Here is a 22,848-nt window from a genome sequence, read left to right as displayed (position 1 = left end):
ATCACTGGCTACTGATCAGGTTATGGTCTTCTCTAGACGTTGCATGTTTCAACTAATGGTTGCGTGCTACGTCATCGACTGTGTAGTCGGGCACCAAATTGCTATAACATTTGATGTGGTTAGCCAGTGGGTAAAACCTATCCAGGCGTTGTAAGACCTGGTATGCGTCAGCAACGCCTGGGCAGAGGAACGCGCCCAATCTCTTGTAAACTATTCGCCCTGTATGCCAGTGCTATCCGTGTTCCTTGGGACGTCCCTACCCTATAAACCATAACCCTTACCCATTTTACATTTCAACTTCAATGGTTTCTGGACGTCCCAAGGATCCCGAATTGCATCGGTCCCAACATGGGCCCGGAAGTTGTCAGGTAAAATATATATCCGGAGATGCTGCCGTCGCCAGAGACAACAAACAGATATTCTGACATTTAAAAACGACAACAATAATCGTTCGTCAGGTAAGGAAGAGGGTGATGCACTTGTTAACAACAGCGTTTAGTCAAAGAAAGTGACATTTTGGCAAGGATATGTTTCGGGCTAGTTCAGGTGGACAGCATTTGTCGGGTGGTGGGTGCCATAGCAACGTCTCAGAAGAAACATTATTCCGCTAGTTTGACTGACATGTCATTTTCGGATGACAGCTGCATCAATCGGGGAAGTGCCCATTTACATGGCATTTGTGTTGACTTTTGATGCTTGTTTGTGCCAATATTAATTTATCTCGTCCTTATTAACCTGTCACGTTCCATCATCAGCTTGTTCCATCAAAGCCAGCACAGTGACATGGCAACACGAAACGAATGTCAGGGGCGTATTCATTCCGCCGATTCTGTTGAAAAACGTTTCTTAAACGGAACGACAAGGGGAGGGACCTACTTGAATTTGTCCAACAGAAACTCTCGTTTTGCTCTGTTTGCTTCCGTTTGGTTCTAAAGAGTTAACGGTTTCCATAATGAATTCACCCAAGGAATGTCTGCCATGAATATGATTGGCGCACCGGCGGTACCAAAGGCTCACTCAGGATCACTCAGTAACCATGTTACATTTGGGTTTGATTAGAAGATCCGTGTAACATTTAAAATACATGAAAATAATACAATGTTATAACTGATTTACCTATCATGATGATAAACCAGAGAAATGTGATAAAACATGTACTCCATATTTCCTGGGTATGTGGTGGAGGAGGGAGGAGAGTTCAAGTGTCACACCTCAGCACTGACTATAAATGTTGAACTTCTCATATCTGCATTTCCTGGCAACTGAGTATAGGTGATCTAGATAGACTAGAGAAAATTGCCAGTTAGACAGACAATACAAACTTGTGTCAAACTATCTATTACTGCATTTACTGCAGTCAGATATTTGAAAAAGAAAGCTGCTATAAAGAATACATTTAACATGGTGAGCATCATACAATTGTACCCAAAATGGCATCAATTTGAATGACAAGTGAGCATGCTCAAGATGAACGATTGTTGTATGCTAGAATATCTCATGAGTGGGACCATATCATTGCTCTGACTTGTCTGTTTTTCTCTCTGTGCCATAGTCAGCTGGTGAGAGAATGAATGCTGATGACTGCAATGGATTTTCATATATGTCAGGTATGGGAAAAACTATGGATGGTTCTTGTTCTACCAAGTCTTATTCCAAAAATTATTTTTTTAGAAGTAACACAATTGGTCTAATTATATTTAGGCCTGGTTCAATACATGGAATACAAGTGCATACTGTGTGTGTGTGTGTGTGTGTGTGTGTGTGTGTGTGTGTGTGTGTGTGTGTGTGTGTATACGTGTGTCTTCACAGGCAGTGGAGGAGAGTCAGCAAAGGAGCGAGGTGATTTCTGTGGAGGTCTGAGGGTTCCAACATTGACCACTCCAAACTGTAAACAGTCCTCTCCAAACAGATCTCTTAGTGGTCAGTCATCGCTATACACTGAGTGTACAAAACATTAATAACACCTTCCTAATATTGAGTGGAAACCCCTCCCCCCCTTTTGCCCTCAGAACAGCCTCAATTCATCGGTGCATGGACTCTACAAGGTGTCAAAAGCGTTCCACAGGGATGCTGGCCTATGTTGACTCCAATGCTTCCCACAGTTGTGTCAAGTTGGCTGGATGCTCTTTGGGTGGTGGACCATTCCTGATACACACGGGAAACGGTTGAGTGTGAAAAACCCAGCAGCGTTGCAGTTCTTCACAAACGGGTGTACTACTACCATAACCATTTCAAAGGCACTTAAATATTTTGTATTGCCGATACATACACACTCCGTGTCTCAATTGTCTCAAGGCTTAAAAATCCTTCTTTAACCTGTCTCCTCCCCTTCATCTATACTGATTGAAGTGGATTTAACAAGTGACATCAATAAGGGATCATAGCTTTCACCTGAATTCATCTGGTCAGTCTGTCATTGAAAGAGCAGGTGTTCTTAATGTTTTGTATACTCAATGTTTGTCTCCTATCTATGATCCCGGTAACCTATTGACTGTACTGTATTTAATATATCACATGCAAAACTGACTGAAAGAACACTGGCAGTTATCTCCCTTGAGGAATTATTTCCATACGATACATTTTTATTGGTATTTCAATATATAAAGATTTACTTCAGTGCAATTAACAAAAAAAAAAATCCGTATGCTAAGCTCTGATGATTATTAACAAAGTGTCTCTCGCCTGTCTCCACTTTCCTTAGTGAGCACCATTAAGGTAGAACTCTACAGTGACAATGAGTCTGCAGGTTCTCCACAGCCAGAGAGAAGAGATGGAGAGAGAGATGATGGGTGGAGGGATGACAGAGGGGACAAGACAGAAGAGGGGAGTGGAGTATGGGGAGGACCAGGAAAGGGTTACGGGGAGCTGGCCAGTCCTCAGCCTGCATCTGCCGGTCCCATCCGACTGCCCAATTGTAAGCTCCAATGTGACGTGTGTGGAATGGTCTGCATCGGGCCCAATGTACTAACAGTGCACAAACGCAGCCACACAGGTGAGGATGGATAGACTGCAGGTTAGACCTCATAAACCTCACTCCTTTGGCTTAGCTGTAAAAATGGTGATTCGATATGGATCGACTACCTTGCTACAACTTGATAGTATTGACATGGATAACGAGGAATGAATTGTGTGTGTGTGTGTGTGTATTTTGTCAGGTGAGCGTCCATTCCAGTGTAACCAGTGTGGAGCCTCCTTCACCCAGAAGGGGAACCTGCTGCGCCACACAAAGCTGCACTCTGGAGAGAAACCCTTTAAATGTCCCTTCTGTAACTACGCCTGTCGCCGCCGGGACGCACTCTCTGGACACATCCGCACACACACTGGTAAGACACAGTAGCCTGCTTTCTAATGTCAAGCCAGGAAACTGGTGAGACCATTTGGGCTCTAAGTGGGACCAGATGGGGAACACAGCCTCTACCAGCCTCAGTCCCATTGTGTTGTAACAAGATATTAGCTCACTATGTAATGTAATAGTAATGAAATACCATCACTTCTCAGTATTAGGTGTCTGCACTTCGTACAACATTTAGCTCATATTGCATCTAGAAAAAGTACAAATCTATAGCACAATGCAAGTGATTGCATTAGAAAAGTCAATTTAGCTCTAGAGTGGGGCTCAGAGGAAATAGATACCTATTGTCTTTACAGGAATGTAAGTTACCACATGTGCAAGAAATGACATTTAAAAGTATTCAAAACAGGATGTCCTGTTGGTGTTTTTCAATTTAATGTAGACATGCATTCAACAGTTGTTGATAGAGACAGGCAAGCCTGGTGGGTCTCTGCCTTGCTGTTCTGAACAAATAGGTTCATTTTCGAAGAAAGCAAACTTGCACAACGTCGGATTTCGGTGAAATGACGTCAGTTTCTCCGACTGCTTGGTAAGGTGGAACGTTGCGGTTGAGAGTTGAGTGTTTTTTAACGCCGTAGGCGTGGAACAGAGAACAATTTCGGGAATTCACGGAGAAGGGGGAGTACATAGTGTAACGACTACGTCATGAACTAGCACTGAATGATTGAATATAACTCTAATTATGCACAACTACATGTATCTTTTTATTTGATTTACTTGCAGGGATAACTAACTTCCCTAGGAAACAATCAGTAATTTTGTCATATTTTGTAGACCTCATTTTACCAAAACAGACCAAAAGAGAAGGATGGATTACCCATTGATTGACCCATGAATTGCTGTGTTTCTGTGCTGCAGTGCCCTCTCTGACAGTGAGTAAACTTTACAAATGCAGTTACTGTGGTCGTTGCTACAAGCAGCAGAGTACCCTGGAGGAACACCTTGAACGCTGCCACAACTACCTAAAGAGTCTACAGAACCATCAGCCAGCACTCAGCACTGTCCCCACTACACAGGGTAACATACACACACATCGTAATGTGAAATGTACAGGGTAACACACATTGACAATCTGTCATCATACACACAACACAAACATGCTGAAATGCACTTTGCTCGTTCATGTTGTGTTAGTTCAATCTGAGCCCACTGGCCCAGTCAATGTACTGTGACCCAGAAGACTGTTTTTCCAGTATTATGTCAATGTAGTGTCTATTTGAATAGAATCTTCTGTGTTTTGTGTAGGGGAGGAGTCCCCAGGCATGGAGCTGATCCCTGAGCCAGAGCCTGTCCTCCAGCCGTCCACTGAGAAACAGTCCTTCATACACAGGCTGGTCAACAGCGTCACCAAACGCAAGAGGTCCACGCCACAGAAGTTTCTGGGTGAGTTTTTTTCCTGTTTATATATTTCCATGTTCCTGAAGGTATTGAAGCCCAACATTGCTTTAACATGATGATACAGTCCTATGAATCTGAGGTCGTCAACACTGATGTGTCCTTTTCTTTACAGGCGAAAAGCACATGAGGCTCAACAACCGTGATCTACCTTATGAACTATCCCCTGGCCCTGAAGAGGATAAGAATGGGGACCTGCACTCTGACCTTGATGGAGAAGCTGGTGCTACAGGGTTAGCAGGGATTGGGGGCAGGTTCCTCCGCAGGTGTGGAGGTGGTGAGGACCCTGGGTCTAAGCCCCCTCAGCTGGCCCTGCCCTACCCTGCCTGCCTGTCCGACTCCAACCCAGTCATCAGCTCTGTTTACAGCCACCGGACTCCTCTGGGTCCCCAGGTCAATGGTGGAGCTGGAGATGTGGCCGTGTCTGTGGAGCTCGCTGGACGGGAAGCAGGCGAGGGACACAAGAACGTACCCTCAGGTCACAGCAACATCCACAGCCTCACTGTCAGCAACGACCCCAGCAACGACCCCAGCAACGGCCCCAGCAACGGCCCCAGCAACGGATGCCACGATTTCAAAGACAAGTCCGACACAGAGAGCACAGCAGAGGAGCAGCAGAGCACCAGGGTTACAGCTCCAACCAGCAACTCCAACAATCCCCACCTCCTCCCTCATCTACATTACCCAACCCCAGGCCTGCTCTGCCGCCGCACCCATCTCCGTCCCAACCCCAGCCAGGCCAACGACCCAGACATAGAAAGGGAGAGAGGGGACAGGGCCTGCCCCGTGCCCATCGTCACCACCCTCCCAACTAGCGTGAAGGGATCGGGGAACCCCGGTGTAGGGTCACCCTCCATCTCCAGGGAGGCTTCTGTACAGGTGGTGGACGGGGAGGGGCGAGCGGTGCGGTCATTCCACTGTGAGCACTGTCGCATGTTCTTCCTGGACCACGTGATGTTCACCATCCACATGGGCTGCCACGGCTTCCGCCAGCCCTTCCAGTGCAACGTCTGTGGGCACCACAGCCAGGGCCGTTACCAGTTCACCTCGCACATCATCCGCGGGGAGCACCAGGTGGGCTGATGAGGGGAGTTAAAGGGGAGATTTAGTCCCAACTTGGCCCTACACCTTCCCCTTCAATGTTTACACAAATCTGAAGGGTCTGGATAGGGATAATCAGTGTACTGGTGGAGCTTTCACTGTATTGCTTCCACCTTACAGATCTATTCACATCATTAAGGCCAAGGGTAGAGGTGGGAGCGAATTGGGACTGGTTAGGGAGGGGCAGAGGTGTCTGCTGCTTTAAGAAGACATGGGCTCAGATTTGTTCTGCACCACGTTACACAGAGACAGACACACATTGCCTTAACTGTTACATAGCAGCAAACCGTTAATTAAATTATTTTTAGAGTACGTGATCATGTGTAAAGGAGATTATGATGAACGTAAAATATCCTGTTTAAGGGCACTTCAATATTTAGGTGACGTGGAACCTTTACAGTGGACGGTTACAGACTTCAGGGGTGGAGAAGTAGAGAGTTAATAGGAGCCTTATAATTCCGGTGCAGATCAGACTCTTGAACCATCCAGTGATAGATAGGAGTTGACTGAGGTGGTCATATGCGATTGAGGATTTCACTTTTAGATTCTTTGCTTAAATGTGATAATAGTGTGAAGTGAAAATGACTTTTACCGTTGGAGGGTTTTGTTTTCTGAGATTGCTGTATTGCACTGATAAATTATATTGTAACGCTTTAAATTATGACTTTGTACAAGAATGCTCTGCACACCAGATGAACAGTGTTTTATAGGATTTTCTTAATGAGACGGGCCATCTACAGAACTGGGTAATGTATTGGTCTTTCCCTCCACTTAAAATAGGTGCTTCATTGACCATATTGTGACTGACAATATGTCATGTCTTGTAATCTCCATCCCAATTTTACAGAGGTGACTCGATGTCAACTTCCACAGAATGTTGTAATTTTGCACTGAATGGTCCAGGAAACGAGGACTACTTTGATGGGTAGACTCCATTTGCACAAATGGAAACTGAATAGTGAGAAAAGCACTTACAAAATATTTCAGTCTATCGAAGTTTCTCTACTTTTGTATAGTTATGTGAATATCTGTATGTTGTAGTGTGCGTTTAGCATAGTTTTGGTAGATGTGGTCAGCTGTATCCCAAATCTTGTCCAGCCACAGCACAAGCAACCCATTAATCCAGAAAATGTTACCTCCTGCGATTTTAAAGCAACCGAAAACCTCTAAATGTGTTTGACTTTTTGCAGTGTGTGGAGTGTACAACGTTTGAGACCAAATTCAGTATTTTATGTGAAATGTTTAGTCTTTGTTTGCATCCTCCTGTGAAAAATGGCAAACAAATGTATGGGTATCTTCAAAAAAACTCAAATGAAATTGTACTATGAATACACTTGATGTACATAGGATAATTCTAGGACGTATGAATGTGCTTGTCAGTTTCTCATTCATTTATCCTTTCCACTGTGTGATGACAAATTAATTATGTATGAACTGTGAAGTAACCTCAAGCAGAAACAGAGAAATCAGGGTTGCCAGGTCTAGCTAAAATCTCTAGGCCAATGACCAGAACAACCCCCCCCAAAAAAAGGCCTGAAAACTAGGCCAACATTTTTTTTTTATAGCAAGTGACGACTTTCCACATTTATACAATAAACTATTTTCTCATAATGTTATCAAGCCAATTAAGAAGGAAAATCAACGTAACTTGTAACTACGTTAGAAGCTAAATCTTTTTTTTAATCAAAATAATATTTTTTCAGAATAAACTAATTTGAATATATCGCAAGAGAAAAGATAATTTGTCCTTATTAAACTCGCCAGATAATTTTCCATCAATGGCTGTCAATTTAATTTATTTGACTGCTATGATTAAGCAATAAGGCACGAGGGGTGTGGTATATGGCCAATTTACCACGGCTAAGGGCTGTTCTTATGACGAAACGCGGAGTGCCTGGATACAGCCGTTAGCCGTGGTATATTGGCCATATACCACAAAACCCCAAGGTGCCTTATTGCTATTATAAACTGGTTACCAACATAAAAGTACATTTTTGTCATACCCATGGTATACAGTCTGTTATACCATGGCTTTTAGCCAATCAGCATTCAGGGCTCGAACACCATTTATAATTGTAAATAATTCCCTTTTGCGCATGTTCATAACTATAGATATATCCGAATGGAGAGTTTGAGTGATGAATGTTGGACAGAGGATTTCGAAATCTCTGAGCAAAAAATACTTGGACAAACTTTGAAAAAAACAAATGTTTTCTGGCAATTGTGCCATTATTATGTGCCATATGATGTTAAGACTACAAACAGTTATAAATGGCCTATTTAGGAGATTGACTTGACATTTCAATAGGCATAGGCTACAGACTAAAATCTGGGTTTATGATTGTAATTAAAGTTTGCCATGGTTTGCTTAGATAGATGCAGGTTGCCTATAGCATAGCCCCCGATAGGCCTACATCTTATTTCAGATAGTCTACAGTAGCCAGTGGTGGAAAAAGTACCCAATAGTCATACTTGAATAAAAGTAAAAGATACCTTAATAGAAAATCACTCAAGTAAAAGTGAAAGTCACCCAGGAAAATCCTACTTTAGTAAAAGGTTGTAAATATTGTTAAGTATCACAAGTAAATGTAATTGCTAAAATATACTGAAGTTTCAAAAGAAAATGGATAAATAATTTCAAATTCCTTATATTAAGCAAAACAGACATCACGATTTTCTTGTTTTTTAAATTTATGGATAGCCAGGGGCACACTCCAACACTCAGACATAATTTACAAACAAAGCATTTGTGTTTAGTCAGTCCGCCAGATCAGGTGGAGTAGGGATGACCAGGGATTTTCTCTTTAAGTGTGTGAATTAGACCATTTTCCTGTCCTGCTAAGCATTCAAAATGTAACGAGTACTTTTGGGTGTCAGGGAAAGGTATAAAGTACATTATTTACTTCAGGAATGTAGTGAAGTAAATGTAAGTCATCAAAAATATAAATAGTAAAGTACAGATACTCAAAAAAATTACTTAAGTAGTACTTTAAAGTATTTTTACTTAAGTACTTTACACCACTGACAGTAGCCTAGGCAAAATGAAGGCACAATGTGAACTGAATAGATGCAATATGAATAGTTTGGCGATTCCGAGGTAAGAAGTGCTTATGTTTCCCAATAGCCTGCTACTGAAGATGGGACTGTAATTTCAATCACTGAATGAAATATGAATAATATGTATATGAACTGAATATCCAACATCCAGTATTTTTGACAATGTACCACAGCTGTTAGCTTATTGCTATTATAAGCTGGTTACCAATTAGAAGAGTAAAAAATATTTTGGGGTCATACAAATGGTATATGGTCCGATATACCACGACTTTCAGCCAATCAGCATTTAGGGCTCGAACCAGGCTTATAATTGTAAATATATCCCCTTTGCGCATGTATATAACTATAGGAGTGTTTGAGTGATGACAGTTGGACAGACGATCTCAACATTTTTTTGACAAAAAACACTTGGATGAACATTAAAAAAACTAATGTTAGGCTATTTTCTGGCAATTGTGCCATTATTATGTGCCAGATGTTAATACTACAAACAGTTATAAATGGCCCATTTGTGAGATCAACTTGTCATTTCAATAGGCATGGGCTACAGATTAGAATTTGAGTTCATGATTGTAATTCAATTTAGCCCTGGTTTTAGAGTAAACTTGGTAGCCTATAGCTCCTGATAGGCCTACATCTCTTTCAGATAGTCTACGGTAGCCTAGACAAGATATAGGCAAGATGTAAACTGAACGATTTAGCAGCTTGCTTAGTTCAAATGAACAGACTAATTCATTCGAAATGAATAGATTTCAAGGTAAGAAGTGCTTGTTGTTTCCCAAAAGCCTGCTGGAATAGGCTACTGAGGATGGGGTCATAATTTCAATGACTTGAGTTAAATACAAATATTTTGTACAGTACCAAGTTTGAAACTCATTCAAGGTTTATTTTTTTTATTTTTTTTACTATTTTCTACATTGTAGAATAATAGTGAAGACATCAAAATTGTGAAATAACATGGAATCATGTAGTAACCAAAAAAGTGTTAAACAAATCAAATATATTTTATATTTGATATTCTTTAAAGTAGCTACCCTTTGCCTTGATGACAGCTTTGCACACTATTGGCATTCTCTCAACCAGCTTGATGAGGTAGTCACCTGGAATGCATTTTAATGAACAGGTGTGCCTTGTTAAAAGGCAATTTGTGGAATTTCTTTCCTTCTTAATGCGTTTGAGCCAATCAGTTGTGTTGTTACAAGGTAGGGGTGGTATACAGAAGATAACCCTATTTGGTAAAAGACTACGTCCATATTATGGCAAGAACAGCTCAAATAAGCATAGAGAAACGACAGTCCATCATTGGGCTCCCAAGTGTAGCAGTGGTCTAAGGTACTACATCTCAGTGCTTGGGGTGTCACTACAGACCCTGGTTTGATTCCAGGCTGTATCACAACCGGCCGTAATTGGGAGTCCCGTAGGGCGGTGCACAATTGACCCAGCGTCGTCTGGGTTTGGCCGGGGTAGGCCGTCATTGTAAATAAGAATTTGTTCTTAGCTGACTTGCCTAGTTAAATAAAGGTAAAATACTTTAAGACATGAAGGTCAGTCAATGTGAAAAATTTCAAGAACTTTGAAACTTTCTTCAAGTACTGTCGCAAAAACCATCAAACGCTTTGATGAAACTGGCTCTCATGAGGACCGCCACAGGAAAGGAAGATCCAGAGTTACCTCTGCTGTAGAGGATAAGTTCATTAGAGTTACCAGCCTCAGAAATTGCAGCCCAAATAAATGCTTCAGAGTTCAAGTAACAGACACATCTCAACATTAACTATTCAGAGACTGCGTGAATCAGGCCTTCGTGGTCAAATTGCTGCAAAGAAACCACTTCTAAAGGACACCAATAATAAGATGAGATTTGCTTAGGCCAAGAAACACAAGCAATGGACATTAGACCGGTGGAAATCTGTCCTTTGGTCTGATGAGTCGAAATTTGGCCGTGTCTTTGTGAGATGCTGAGTAGGTGAACGAATGACCTCCGCATGTGTGGTTCTCACCGTGAAGCATGGAGGAGGTGTGATGGTCACGGTGCTTCAACACCTGCTTCTACACCTGCATTGCTTGCTGTTTGGGGTTTTAGGCTGGGTTTCTGTACAGCACTTTGTGACATCAGCTGATGTAAGAAGGGCTTTATAAATACATTTGATTAATTGATTGATGGTGCTTTTCTGGTGACACTGTCTGTGATTTATTTAGAATTCAAGGCACACTTAACCAGCATGGCTACCACAGCATTCTGCAGCGATATGTCATCCCATCTGGTTTGCGCTTAGTGGGACTATCATTTGTTTTTCACCAGGACAATGACCCAACACACCTCCAGGCTGTGTAAGGGCTATTTGACCAATAAGGAGAGTGATGGAGTGCTGCATCAGATGACCTGGCCTCCCCAATCATCCGACCTCAACCCAATTGAAATGGTTTGGGATGAGTTGGACGGCAGAGTGAAGGAAAAGCAGCCAACAAGTGCTCAGCATATGTGGGAACTCCTTCAAGACTGTTGGAAAAGCATTCCTCATGAAGCTGGTTGAGAGAATTGCAAGAGTGTGCAAAGCTGTCATCAAGACAAAGAAAGGGTGGTTACTTTCAAATAAAATTGTATTTATTTATAAAGCCCTTCTTACATCAGCTGATATCTCAAAGTGCTGTACAGAAATCCAGCCTAGAACCCCAAACAGCAAGCAATGCAGGTGTAGAAGCACAGTGGCTAGGAAAAACTCCCTAGAAAGTTACTTTGAAGAATCTAAAATAATTTGTTTAACCCTTTTTTGGGTTATTACATGATTCCATGTGTTACTTAATAGTTATGTCTTTACTATTATTCTACAATGTAGAATATAGTAAAAAATAAAGAAAAAACCCTGAATGAGTAGGTGTGTCCAAAATTTTGACTGGTACTGTATATGAACTGAATATGCTTGTTAACTGCCAGTTTTAATAATATTTTTTTTAATTGTTTTACCTGTAGCCTAATCTGACTGTTACCGTCAATCTAATGTTCTAACAACTGCTCGGGAATTGCGTTAGAGCTTTGATTACTTCTGTTATTAATTAAACATGTCCATTAATAATTGCATAATAACACAAGTCTACAACAACAATAAACTGAAGTTATAGGCTATGTATGAAATTGGTTTGCCAGCTCCAGGTAGGCTACAAAAGTGGCACAAATTGATTTGCAATGACTTCAGTGATATCGTAATTTCAACATATGTATTGTATCAAATATCGGTCTGAAATGGAATATAAATTAATAGGCTACTTGATGGCCAACAGAGGCAAACGTATCATTCTCCACATTTAACGTCAGTTTCATTGAAGATTTTCCCCCGTAAAAAGAACCACGGCAGGCAGTTTCATAACTACTATTTAATTTCACATTTCCACTCGGGCAGCCCCGAGACCGAAGAACTGAGCATGCATAAAACACTTCGCTTAATACAGATTTATTTAAGCAAAGTCAACATTAGAATGCATTTTAAACCATCTCCGAGCGAACAGCCTGCCTCGCTGTCGTACAAATCAGCAGCAGGTCACAGTGAATTATATTTTTACAGGGAAATGCCATGGCAATTCAATGGCGACCACGGTGCAATTTAGTAGTTCAAAAACCCGCGACCAATACATTGTCACCCGCGAAATTGTTATAATAATTTGCCTACAAAATAGCGAAAATGGCAACCCTGAGAGCAATGGCGAACGTGTATAAATATCGCAGATTGACATTGTTTAACACCACAGACGGAATAATATAACAGATATTTCACCGGATGTATAAATGTGAACCATCCGCTTGACCCAGTGACCGGCAGTGGAAGATGGATTTTGGCCGAGATTCTGCAAATGTTCTCAATAGTTCTGTCCCCCAAACTAAAATATGTTCGGAAGAGTGGACTAAGTTTTGTAAATCCTTACTTACCCTTTAAAAAAATCGCGTTGATTAGAAGTGTAAATGCGAATTCAGGTTTTGCACATGCGTACTTCAGATTAGGCGTTCCCTAACGGGAATATGCAAATGTGTGCTAGAACGTTCCAATAGGATCGCGGTAGCTCGTGCTTGTTCTGCCCACTATGACTGACGGGCTGCAATTTCTTGGTTTAGTTTATCTTCGTTAACATTAGCCAATGTTTTTAAACTACGGTGCGCGATATGGTTCATTATGCCAATAAATCAGCACAATCAAATTTGAGATTTTTCAAAATGGCTGTGTTAAGCTAAAATTGGGATCATGTATACTCTGCTAATGATCATACAAAAAAAGAGTAACGAGAGCAATGTACAATACAGCCGACTTAGCAAAACATGGAGTTTGTATTAAGTGCATGGGGGCTGCCATCTTCATGCACCTCTGGTAACAAATTTAAAAACCTGAGCATCTCAAACAAAATCCAATGATTGCAAAGTTAAACCATTCAACTTTCCCGACAGGGAACGCCTAGCCTGAATTTCCATATAACATTTCCCCCCCCCAAAAAACACCTTTACTTGAACAGTGCAGATGCAAAGATTGGTAACAGAATGACCAGAGGCAAATGTATGGCTTTTGTTTGACAGTGAAAAATTTGAGTCAGTGTCATACTGTGGAATTGCCCTTATTCAGGGCATTAGCCTTTCACTGAATTGCAATGTTTTAATTTTGTGACCAATGTAATGTGACAAAGAAAACTTTACATCAAGATAAGACATGAAACTGCCTCATTCTTTAAAATAAGTGTTACTTTTGATATCATATTATGTTATGGTATACAACCCAGCTCTGTTCAACTTGTGTCCAATAAAAATACATGCTAATGTTCTGACTCCATTAAATTGGCATATTCAATATACAGTATTTCAGATATTCTGCTCCCAAGGTGGTATACAAATGTAACACTTTGATGTACAGTTAAATCACTTTTATTTTCACATAAAACTGACAGTAACCCTTCAGATAGTCCACCACATTAACCCATGGGCTTTGGGGGTGGTCTTGGGGCACCACCCTAGAAGGGAGAAAAAAATACTTAGTCAAATATTCATAACATGCTTTCATAATATACTTTCACTTTGTCTACCATCTTAACTTCCTGTCCCAAAAATAGCTTTGGGATCCAGACTAGGTGAATTGGGAAAGATTCAGATCATGCTTTCAGGTTTATAAATCAATGAGTTTAGTTTGTCAATTGACTAACTAGCTGAGGTCAATTTAACTTAGGCTACATGGCTTTCGAATGTAAAATCCCACCAAACACATCCCATAATCTCTGCCATCACATCCAACGCAGTACTTCCAGTAGTTTAATTAAGGGAGGTGCACTGCTGAGGCCGTTTACTCCTTTTAGCTCCTAGTTAAGGGTCTATCACTTACACTGGGCCTGAAGCGAGGTGGTGGCGTGCGGTCCTTCCTGGCCTCGGTGGAGCGATTCCTCACCACCTTGCTGTGGATGGCACAGCTCACACAGTAGTGCAGCTTCACATACAGCTTGGGAAGCACATATGCTAGAGGGGGACAACAATATGGGCAAGGTCAGATCAATGGCACCTCACAGCTGGGCATGAATATTGATACTACAGTACTCATTTAAATTATTATAATTTTTTATTTATTTAACTGTAAGCCACTAGGTCAGTCATTCAATATAGCCTCATGTGTACAGGGGGAAAAATACAAAATCACTAGTCCTATACTTTCACATTTCCCCCAGCATAATGCTCCCAATGCACCAGATACATGCACGTACATTTGCCAACACAAAAACGTAGATATTTGTAAGTTTGGCAACATCATTCAGCAGCTACTCACAGTCAAACACGCTGGCCTCTGTGATGTCCCTCACCGCAGCAGCCTCGACAATGTTCCTGATGACAAACTTCTTGATGGCCTTGTCCTTAGGCACACACCGGGCACAGTTAGTGCAGCGGATGGGCTGGACATGTCCACGACCCTTCTTGGCACGGCCGTTATTCCTTCTCTTCTTAGTCTGGGGAGAGGTGGATGAGATGTCCAGTTATTTTTCTGGTAGCTACGGAACCCAATGTGTGAGCCTGCAACATGACTAGACAACTTTACCCACAGAACGTTCCCGAACAGACCATGTCACGTAGATTCCCCACAGATCTGATCTAACTTACAATACTTGGGGAAATGTGTTAAACATCAAACACCCGCATACATAGATACTTGTTTCCCTACTCATCTGCGCCACATAATTCTGACAACGAACGAACTCGAAGCCTATTTGCTCCTTGGAAAAACGGGTAGTTCGTAGGCTTAGTTGAGGTAAACGGCTAGTTAGTTTCCTGTCATCTTAATGTTAATAACGTTATCGAGTTATTCTAACAGCTTTGAGAACATGTTACAACGGATTATGCACCTAACGACTATAAGATAACAGTTTAGATCCATGATTTTCAACAAATGACCCATAGCAGGCTATCAAGCACACGTACGTTAGCGCGCGCGTGCTGTGGCTAGTTAGCAAACCATATTTAGAAGTAATATACCACGTATAAACACCTTTTGTACCCAAATGATGAAGAATGGACTACATATGATTAATTCCTACAAAATAAATGACAGATTCGGCGGTGTATTTTGGTGTGTATTTTAAAATTGAACATGCTGGGCCTGTAGCAGAATCAGACGAGCTCTTACCATCGTGGCATGGAAGGCTGGAAAGAGAACGAGACGGAAGTGGGAGGAAAATTCATGAGTCTTTTCCGTTCGACTGGGGAACAGTGCGCATGTGCAGATGCCATGTGCGTTTTGTGTGGACGTTCGCTAGATGTCGGCATTGACTGGTTTATGAGCTGGTACAGCAGAGGGGGGAGGCAGGGTTTCCCAAACTCGGTCCTCGGGACCCCAAGGGGTGCACGTTTTGGTTTTTGCCCTAGCACTACACAGCTGATTCAAATAATCAACTAATTATCAAGCTTTGATAATAGTGGTATGTGTTAATTGTAAGGGTGCCCATGGAGCTGGGTAGATTGAGGTTTCCAGGGTTGGAGTAGTGCAATAGTTGTCATATGCTGAGGCAGTGAAGAAAGCAGAGGAAGATGGGTCAAGGGGGAGGGATCCTGAGAGGAGTGGTGTGAGTAGTAGATATGTACCAGTACAGAGGGATAAACCAACAAGTGATATATGTTTCAGTAAATTTGGATTTTTGGCATTTATAGTAATGGTTATCAACTGTACTGCAGGGATGGAATGTAAGTAACAGAAAATAGAGGTTGTGGTGGCAGCTGCAGAGAGGTATTTGGGTGTGCAAGAATTACAGGGTGTGTTAAGTGGTGATGTCCCATCCTTTCAGGCTGTTGGCCTGAAGTAGGACTAAATATATGGTAGTTTTTATCATTTTTGGTGAGTGTAGTGTTAGATGGTAAGGTATTTGTTGTCATTTTTTTGTTGTTGTTTTTTTTTTCTTAGAAAGGAAAAAAACTGAAGCAAAGTGTAGTAGGTGGCGGTAATGCAACATTTATTGGATGCCAACCGCCATTAAACTTCATCGAAGAAGAAGCTTTGATCATTTGAATCAAATTAAGGCAAAAATCAAAATGCGCACACCTTGGGGTCCCAAGGACCAAGTTTGAGAAGTGCTGTGGGACAGTGAGAAAGTCTTGTTTCAGCAATCGGTGTTGACGCACACCATGGAACCATTCTGGCCTGCTTTTGTGCTAATGTCATGTATGTGTGCATGTTGTCTCTCGAGGTAAGTTTGAACTTGTTTTGCACTTGTTTTGCTTAACAAAATGTATTTGAACTTTATATAACAAATGGAAACATCATCTAACTAAATCTACTGAAAGCAAATTGTACTTGGATGCATCATGAACTGTGAAAGTGGCGGGAATCGCCTTTACACTGACGGCATTTTCTTTACAGCAATTGTTAGTCATTCATAACAGTTTTATATTCAAAACATTTAAATTATAGTCTCACATAAATGCTTAGGATAGCCTACATAAGGACTGGTTAGGGCTAGGCCGTTGCAATGTTGACATGTCACAGTATTTGGCATCAGTAGGTTATATCACCTGATATTAAAGTAACTTGAGTCCTGGCCCGGATAAAGTTGGTGAAAGAGAGAGGACACATTTGGAGGGTGCAAACCTTGGCTTGCATCCCTAATGGCACCATATTCCCTATGTAGTGTACTGCTCTTGACTAGAGCCCCATGGATGGTGCATAGGGAATATGGTGCCATTTGGGACTTACCCTCATTGTCAGCCAGGCTGAGACAGGATAACACTGCGTCTGGAAGTGATTACAGAGTTTGGTGAGCAGAGCAGTGAGAAAAGGGTGGGGGCAGCAGGGAGTGTGTGTGTGTGTGTGTAAACGTTCCTTCTGTGTGTGTATGTGAGGCTGCCTGTGTGGATGTCTGCTTTCATGTGCTTTCGTTCCTGTGTATGTGTTGGAGGAGGGCCAGTTATGCAAGCAGCAGTTCTCAGCATGCATGCTGACTGGAAGATGTGTGGCTCCTATGGTTGGCTGTCCCCTGTGTCACTGCCGTTAGAAACCCGGTGCCAAAAGAAATGTCTTCTTTACAGGGGCCGGCTGCCAGACACTTCAGCGAGGAGAACGGATGGGACCAGAGAACTTAGACTTACTGATGAAAAAGGTGCTTACCATCAAATTCACACCCACTCAATGCACAGTCATACGGAGTTACACCAAAAGTGTCTTTGGTTACACACACTCGTGGGCAATTCTCTCCTGCTTTGGAGTGTGTAGTCAATGATATGATACATTAAACATCTCCCACTGAGTCATTGCTGTGCTAGCGTCTTCTGGGGAAGTCAGTCACAGTATCACAATGTCTGATAATGATGTCAGAAATGTCAGATTAGGATGTCTAATGTTTGAGATGCCATGTTTATTACGTGTTTAGGTGTGTGCTCGTGGTTGTGCAAAGGAGCTAGAAGGGTCAGGGTGGTTGTGTGTGTGTGTGTGTGCGCACTCACATGCGGGCATGAGCGTGCGTGTGTCAGAGAGAGTGAGAGAGTGACACAGGAATGTGTCAGAGTTCCCGTAAGCCACCATTGCTCCTAAACTGCAGCAAATAAACATTCCTGTGCTGGTGTGTCAGAGCTGAGCCCTCGCCCACTATTGTTGTAATTAAAACCAAAAACAACCCATTTTCCCTCTTTGTCTCCAGCTATATTCTGCAGCGGGTTGCATGTAGACAATGTCCCACTGATATACTCAGATTTGAATGATCCCAGCCTTTGTGCGATCCCTGTTGATAAGGTAGGTTGTAGGTAGACACAGAGCCACAGTTGAATAGACAGGTGGAGTACACATGCTATTTTGACATATGGACTCTACCCACTCAGAGCTCACATTTAGCAAAGTTGCTAGTTGTTAAGGTATCTGCCAGATGTCCATGAACAATGCAAGCACACGCACATGTAATCGCCTTCCATAACAGAAGATTGACATTGATGGCACACCAGAGAATCTCTAGAATGTATAGTGATGTTTTACCGTTGGAGGCTTAGTCGCTGTTTTTCACCACAAAGACGTCTGCAAATGATCAACGTATAGAAACGTGCCTTTTTTGATAATTCCAATTACAATGCAGTATTTCATGTTTCGTCAAGATATTTTATTTATTACAATGTCGGGCACCCTCTCGTCATTGCTTTGTCACTTCTGTCCTCGTACCAAACAATACTTAAAGCGGGGCCCCTATTCCACCCTAGGAGCAGCAAGCATCAAGGCAGGCTGTGTGAAGTCTGTTCAGCGAGCATGGCTGTGTTGTCATTGAGGACTCTATCTCTGCAGCAGTCCTGTGGTTTAGAAGATGATTTCATCTGAATGAGATCCTAGCAGGCCAACTGGGAAGGAGCAGCCCGTCCCGTCAAGCCAATAGAGATAATCAAGGGGTCATGGTCTGTATGTGTGGGGGCCGGTAAATGCCCCATGAATTATTACAGCAGTCATGCCAGACACACACACCACAGAGTTCAACCAACCCTCCCTCCTACCTTAACTGCCCTACTCCTCAGTCCACCTCTCTCCTCTCCACCAGGGCCGAGGCACTGAGCCTGACCACAGACATCATACTGATTTCTCACAGTGGCCTAGCGGTTTGTCCACATTCCCACTCTGATTCACTGTGCACTGCAAACCCACACACAGGAAAAAGTGGTTATAGACACACACACACACACACACACACACACACACACACACACACACACACACACACACACACACACACACACACACACACACACACACACACACACACACACACACACACACACACACTCACGGGAAACAGTGGTTTCACAGTGTCTGTCTGGAGTGGTGAAGAGGACTGAATGTCTGTCTTGCTTTCCCTCTGAATCTGTCATTCCCCCAACAACACCATCCATATCTCATCCTCCGTGCCAGAGGTTATGGAGTGATGGAGATGTTACCAGGCAGGGGCCATTGTGATGTAGGGTGGCTGTTGCTGCGGAGCTGCCATCTGCTGAAAAGCGCAGTTGCTAGGGTGCAGTTCTTCTGGACTGTGTCTGCTTCCCAGCTGCCATCCCCATACACACACACACACAGACTGGCATGCATGCACACACACAGAGAGGTACGCACAGACACACACACACACACACACACACACACACACACACACACACACAGACCATACTTTAAACCCCCCCTCTTGTAATATCAAACCCTGCGGCGCATCAGCACTCTTTCTCCACCCCACATTACCCCACTGCATATCATTGGCTATCTTTGTCTGGGTCCCAAATGACACCCTATTCCCTATATAGTACACTTATTTTGACCAGAGGCCTATGCGCACACATACATAGTCGCAGGGAGTACTTTGGGGGTGTTGCAATTTTTTTCCTGGGGGGGCGGATTTGGCTATATCAGTCCTCTAATACAGGACTAGTAAAGGGCCAGTGCCCTACATTTGTGAAGAAAATCTGATTTTTCCACACTCCTACTTCCTGCAGCTATACACACAAACACACACTCAAACACTTCAACAGTGGAGGTGCTCTGTTGGAAAACACTCCCTTCTCTTAAAAAGTGGCACTCAGTTAGTCCTTATTGGACGATCCCAGACCAGTGTGGTTTTGTATTGGCCAATTATCAAGTTACTTAATTAGTGGCATTATTCAATGAACTTTATATGGCTCTTGGCCCTAGTGTTGTCGGTTAAGTTGTTCCCTAGAGCTAAGGGTCCTATAAAGGCGTATTAGCGTATTGTTTGAATTAAGTTATTTTTAATGGATAAAAATGGGAAATAGAGTAATTCAGTCAGGAAACACAGAGTCATTAGTTAACCTCAGGTATTGGGGACACTAATTGAAGTGACAGTTATAAAAGGAGTTAATTCCATCAAGAGGATTATGGGTAAATGTAAATTGCTCTGCTCTGCTACTCTCCTCTACCTTCCCCCCTCTATCCCTTCTCTACTCTCCTTTATTCCTGTTACTCTCTCTTCTTTCTTTTTTTCTTTCTCCCGACTTCCTCTACTTCTCTAACCTCTCCTTCTCTGTCCTATCACCTCCTCTTCTTCTCTAACCTCTCCCTCTCTGTCCTATCACCTCCTCTTCTTCTCTAACCTCTCCCTCTCTGTCCTATCACCTCCTCTTCTTCTCTAACCTCTCCCTCTCTGTCCTATCACCTCCTCTTCTCTAACCTCTCCCTCTCTGTCCTATCTCCTCCTCTTCTCTAACCTCTCCCTCTCTGTCCTATCACCTCCTCTTCTTCTCTAACCTCTCCCTCTCTGTCCTATCACCTCCTCTTCTCTAACCTCTCCCTCTCTGTCCTATCTCCTCCTCTTCTTCTCTAACCTCTCCCTTTCTGTCCTATCATCTCCTCTTCTTCTCTAACCTCTCCCTCTCTGTCCTATCACCTCCTCTTCTTCTCTAACCTCTCCCTCTCTGTCCTATCACCTCCTCTTCTCTAACCTCTCCCTCTCTGTCCTATCTCCTCCTCTTCTTCTCTAACCTCTCCCTCTCTGTCCTATCTCCTCCTCTTCTTCTCTAACCTCTCCCTTTCTGTCCTATCACCTCCTCTTCTTCTCTAACCTCTCCCTCTCTGTCCTATCACCTCCTCTTCTTCTCTAACCTCTCCCTCTCTGTCCTATCACCTCCTCTTATTCTCTAACCTCTCCCTCTCTGTCCTATCACCTCCTCTTCTTCTTTTTACCCTAGTGTTGTTAGGTGCCTGCCTTTCCTACCCTAGCTGCCTGGTCTGCTCTGCTCAGACGCTACTGGATTTATATTGTGCAAGGAGCTGTTGAGCTGGGGTGTAATCATTATTGCACACAGTTGCAAACAGTTGCGAAACGTTTAGCAAAAAAACCAACACTCCCCTCCCCGTTTCGTTCAGTTTTTTTTCTGTTTGGTTCCCAGTGAATACACTCCTGTTGTTGTTGTTTGCGCCTGAGCAGAGTGTTGGTTTCCCACCATGCTCTCTCCCCGCCGCCCGCCTGGCAGAGCCTTGAGCCATGTGTCAAAGGTGGCGGCAGCAGAACAGACTGTGGGAACAGCCGGCTAGCCTCCTCCCGGTCCTCTGCTCCCCACCCAACCAGAGGGGCAGCCATCAATCCAAGACACTCTGAATAAAACACACGCACATACATGCATGCACATACACATACACACACCATGCGCACACACATCCACAAAGACAACACAAACTATCACCCCACAAACCTCACACCCTCTCCCCAATAATCCGCGGAAGCAATTTTATCTCGACTCGGGTGGCGGCCCATTGTCGCCAAACCCCTTCAATCTTTCCTTATTAACTCTCGCTTTGTCCCGCATCCAAGGCTCCTGGACTCATCTCTCCTGCATTCCAATCACTGCTGCTCCCAGCACTCCCAGGCAACCTCCCTCCATCCCCTAATCCAACCCCCCCCCCCACCCAAACCCATGGAAACACTTTTTTTCACAACCTGCCGATCACCTACTTACAGCGAGTTAGGTAGAGGGCATTAACTCTATGGGTTTTCTGAAGGGGAGAGGGGTAGAGTGTTAGGGGGATGAGGAGGAGGAGAAGAGGGGGTGAGGAGGAGGAGAACCACAAAGTGACTCCAGCCCAGACAATTAGAACAATGGGTCGGGCCGGTAGGGGGCTAACTCGCTGCGTCACGCCTGGACGGTGGGGTATTTTGTCGGTTTAATGAATTGTCCGTCAGGCCGGGGCGGCATGGCAGGCGGCGCGGGGAGAGGCCAGCAGGGACCCAGACACTAAGTCGGTATTTATTACACTGCCTTTGTCACTAATTGAGCTAATTACCACTGACTCCTCACCACTCCCACAATGACAGACCCCTTCACACCCCCTTACCCCAACCACACTACCTCTCCCACTGCCCTCTCACCCCACTTCACACCCCCTCCACCCCTCCACCCATACCCCATCTCACGTGTGACATTTGTTCCCCAACCCAGCAGCCCCTCTACCACCGACTCCTCAGCACTCCCACGATGACAGACCCTTCTATTCCTCTCTCCCTTCACCCTCCATCTCACCGACTCCCCAGCACTCCCACGATGACAGACCCTTCTATTCCTCTCTCCCTTCACCCTCCATCTCACCGACTCCCCAGCACTCCCACGATGACAGACCCTTCTATTCCTCTCTCCCTTCACCCTCCATCTCACCGACTCCCCAGCACTCCCACGATGACAGACCCTTCTATTCCTCTCTCCCTTCACGCTCCATCTCACCGACTCCTCAGCACTCCCACGATGACAGACCCTTCTATTCCTCTCTCCCTTCACGCTCCATCTCACCGACTCCTCAGCACTCCCACGATGACAGACCCTTCTATTCCTCTCTCCCTTCACCCTCCATCTCACCGACTCCCCAGCACTCCCACGATGACAGACCCTTCTATTCCTCTCTCCCTTCACCCTCCATCTCACCGACTCCTCAGCACTCCCACGATGACAGACCCTTCTATTCCTCTCTCCCTTCACCCTC

At 43.6% G+C, this 22,848-nt stretch overlaps 2 protein-coding genes across 2 annotated transcripts; one reads left to right on the top strand and one right to left on the bottom strand.

The window, feature by feature from the left end:
* The first annotated feature begins 32 nt into the window (after positions 1–32).
* On the top strand, positions 33–7,446 carry LOC106567050 (zinc finger protein Eos). Its single transcript, XM_014135881.2, has 8 exons — positions 33–458; positions 1,553–1,607; positions 1,810–1,920; positions 2,702–2,992; positions 3,156–3,323; positions 4,211–4,369; positions 4,598–4,735; positions 4,863–7,446. Exons 2-8 carry the CDS (start codon positions 1,568–1,570, stop codon positions 5,828–5,830), a joined length of 1,875 nt encoding a protein of 624 aa, XP_013991356.1. The 5' UTR covers positions 33–458; positions 1,553–1,567; the 3' UTR covers positions 5,831–7,446.
* A 6,340-nt stretch (positions 7,447–13,786) lies between these two features.
* Positions 13,787–15,635, bottom strand: rps26 (ribosomal protein S26). Its single transcript, XM_014135884.2, has 4 exons — positions 15,541–15,635; positions 14,689–14,866; positions 14,254–14,384; positions 13,787–13,888 (listed from the first exon to the last, which is right to left on the bottom strand). The coding sequence occupies exons 1-4, from the start codon at positions 15,541–15,543 to the stop codon at positions 13,850–13,852; spliced, it is 351 nt and encodes a 116-aa protein (XP_013991359.1). The 5' UTR covers positions 15,544–15,635; the 3' UTR covers positions 13,787–13,849.
* Positions 15,636–22,848: the final 7,213 nt, after the last annotated feature.

The sequence above is a fragment of the Salmo salar genome, chromosome ssa13 (genome assembly GCF_905237065.1).
Source record: "Salmo salar chromosome ssa13, Ssal_v3.1, whole genome shotgun sequence".
NCBI lineage: Eukaryota > Metazoa > Chordata > Actinopteri > Salmoniformes > Salmonidae > Salmo > Salmo salar.
Note: the sequence above shows the minus strand (reverse complement) of the source record. Positions and strands in the feature narration are given on the sequence as shown.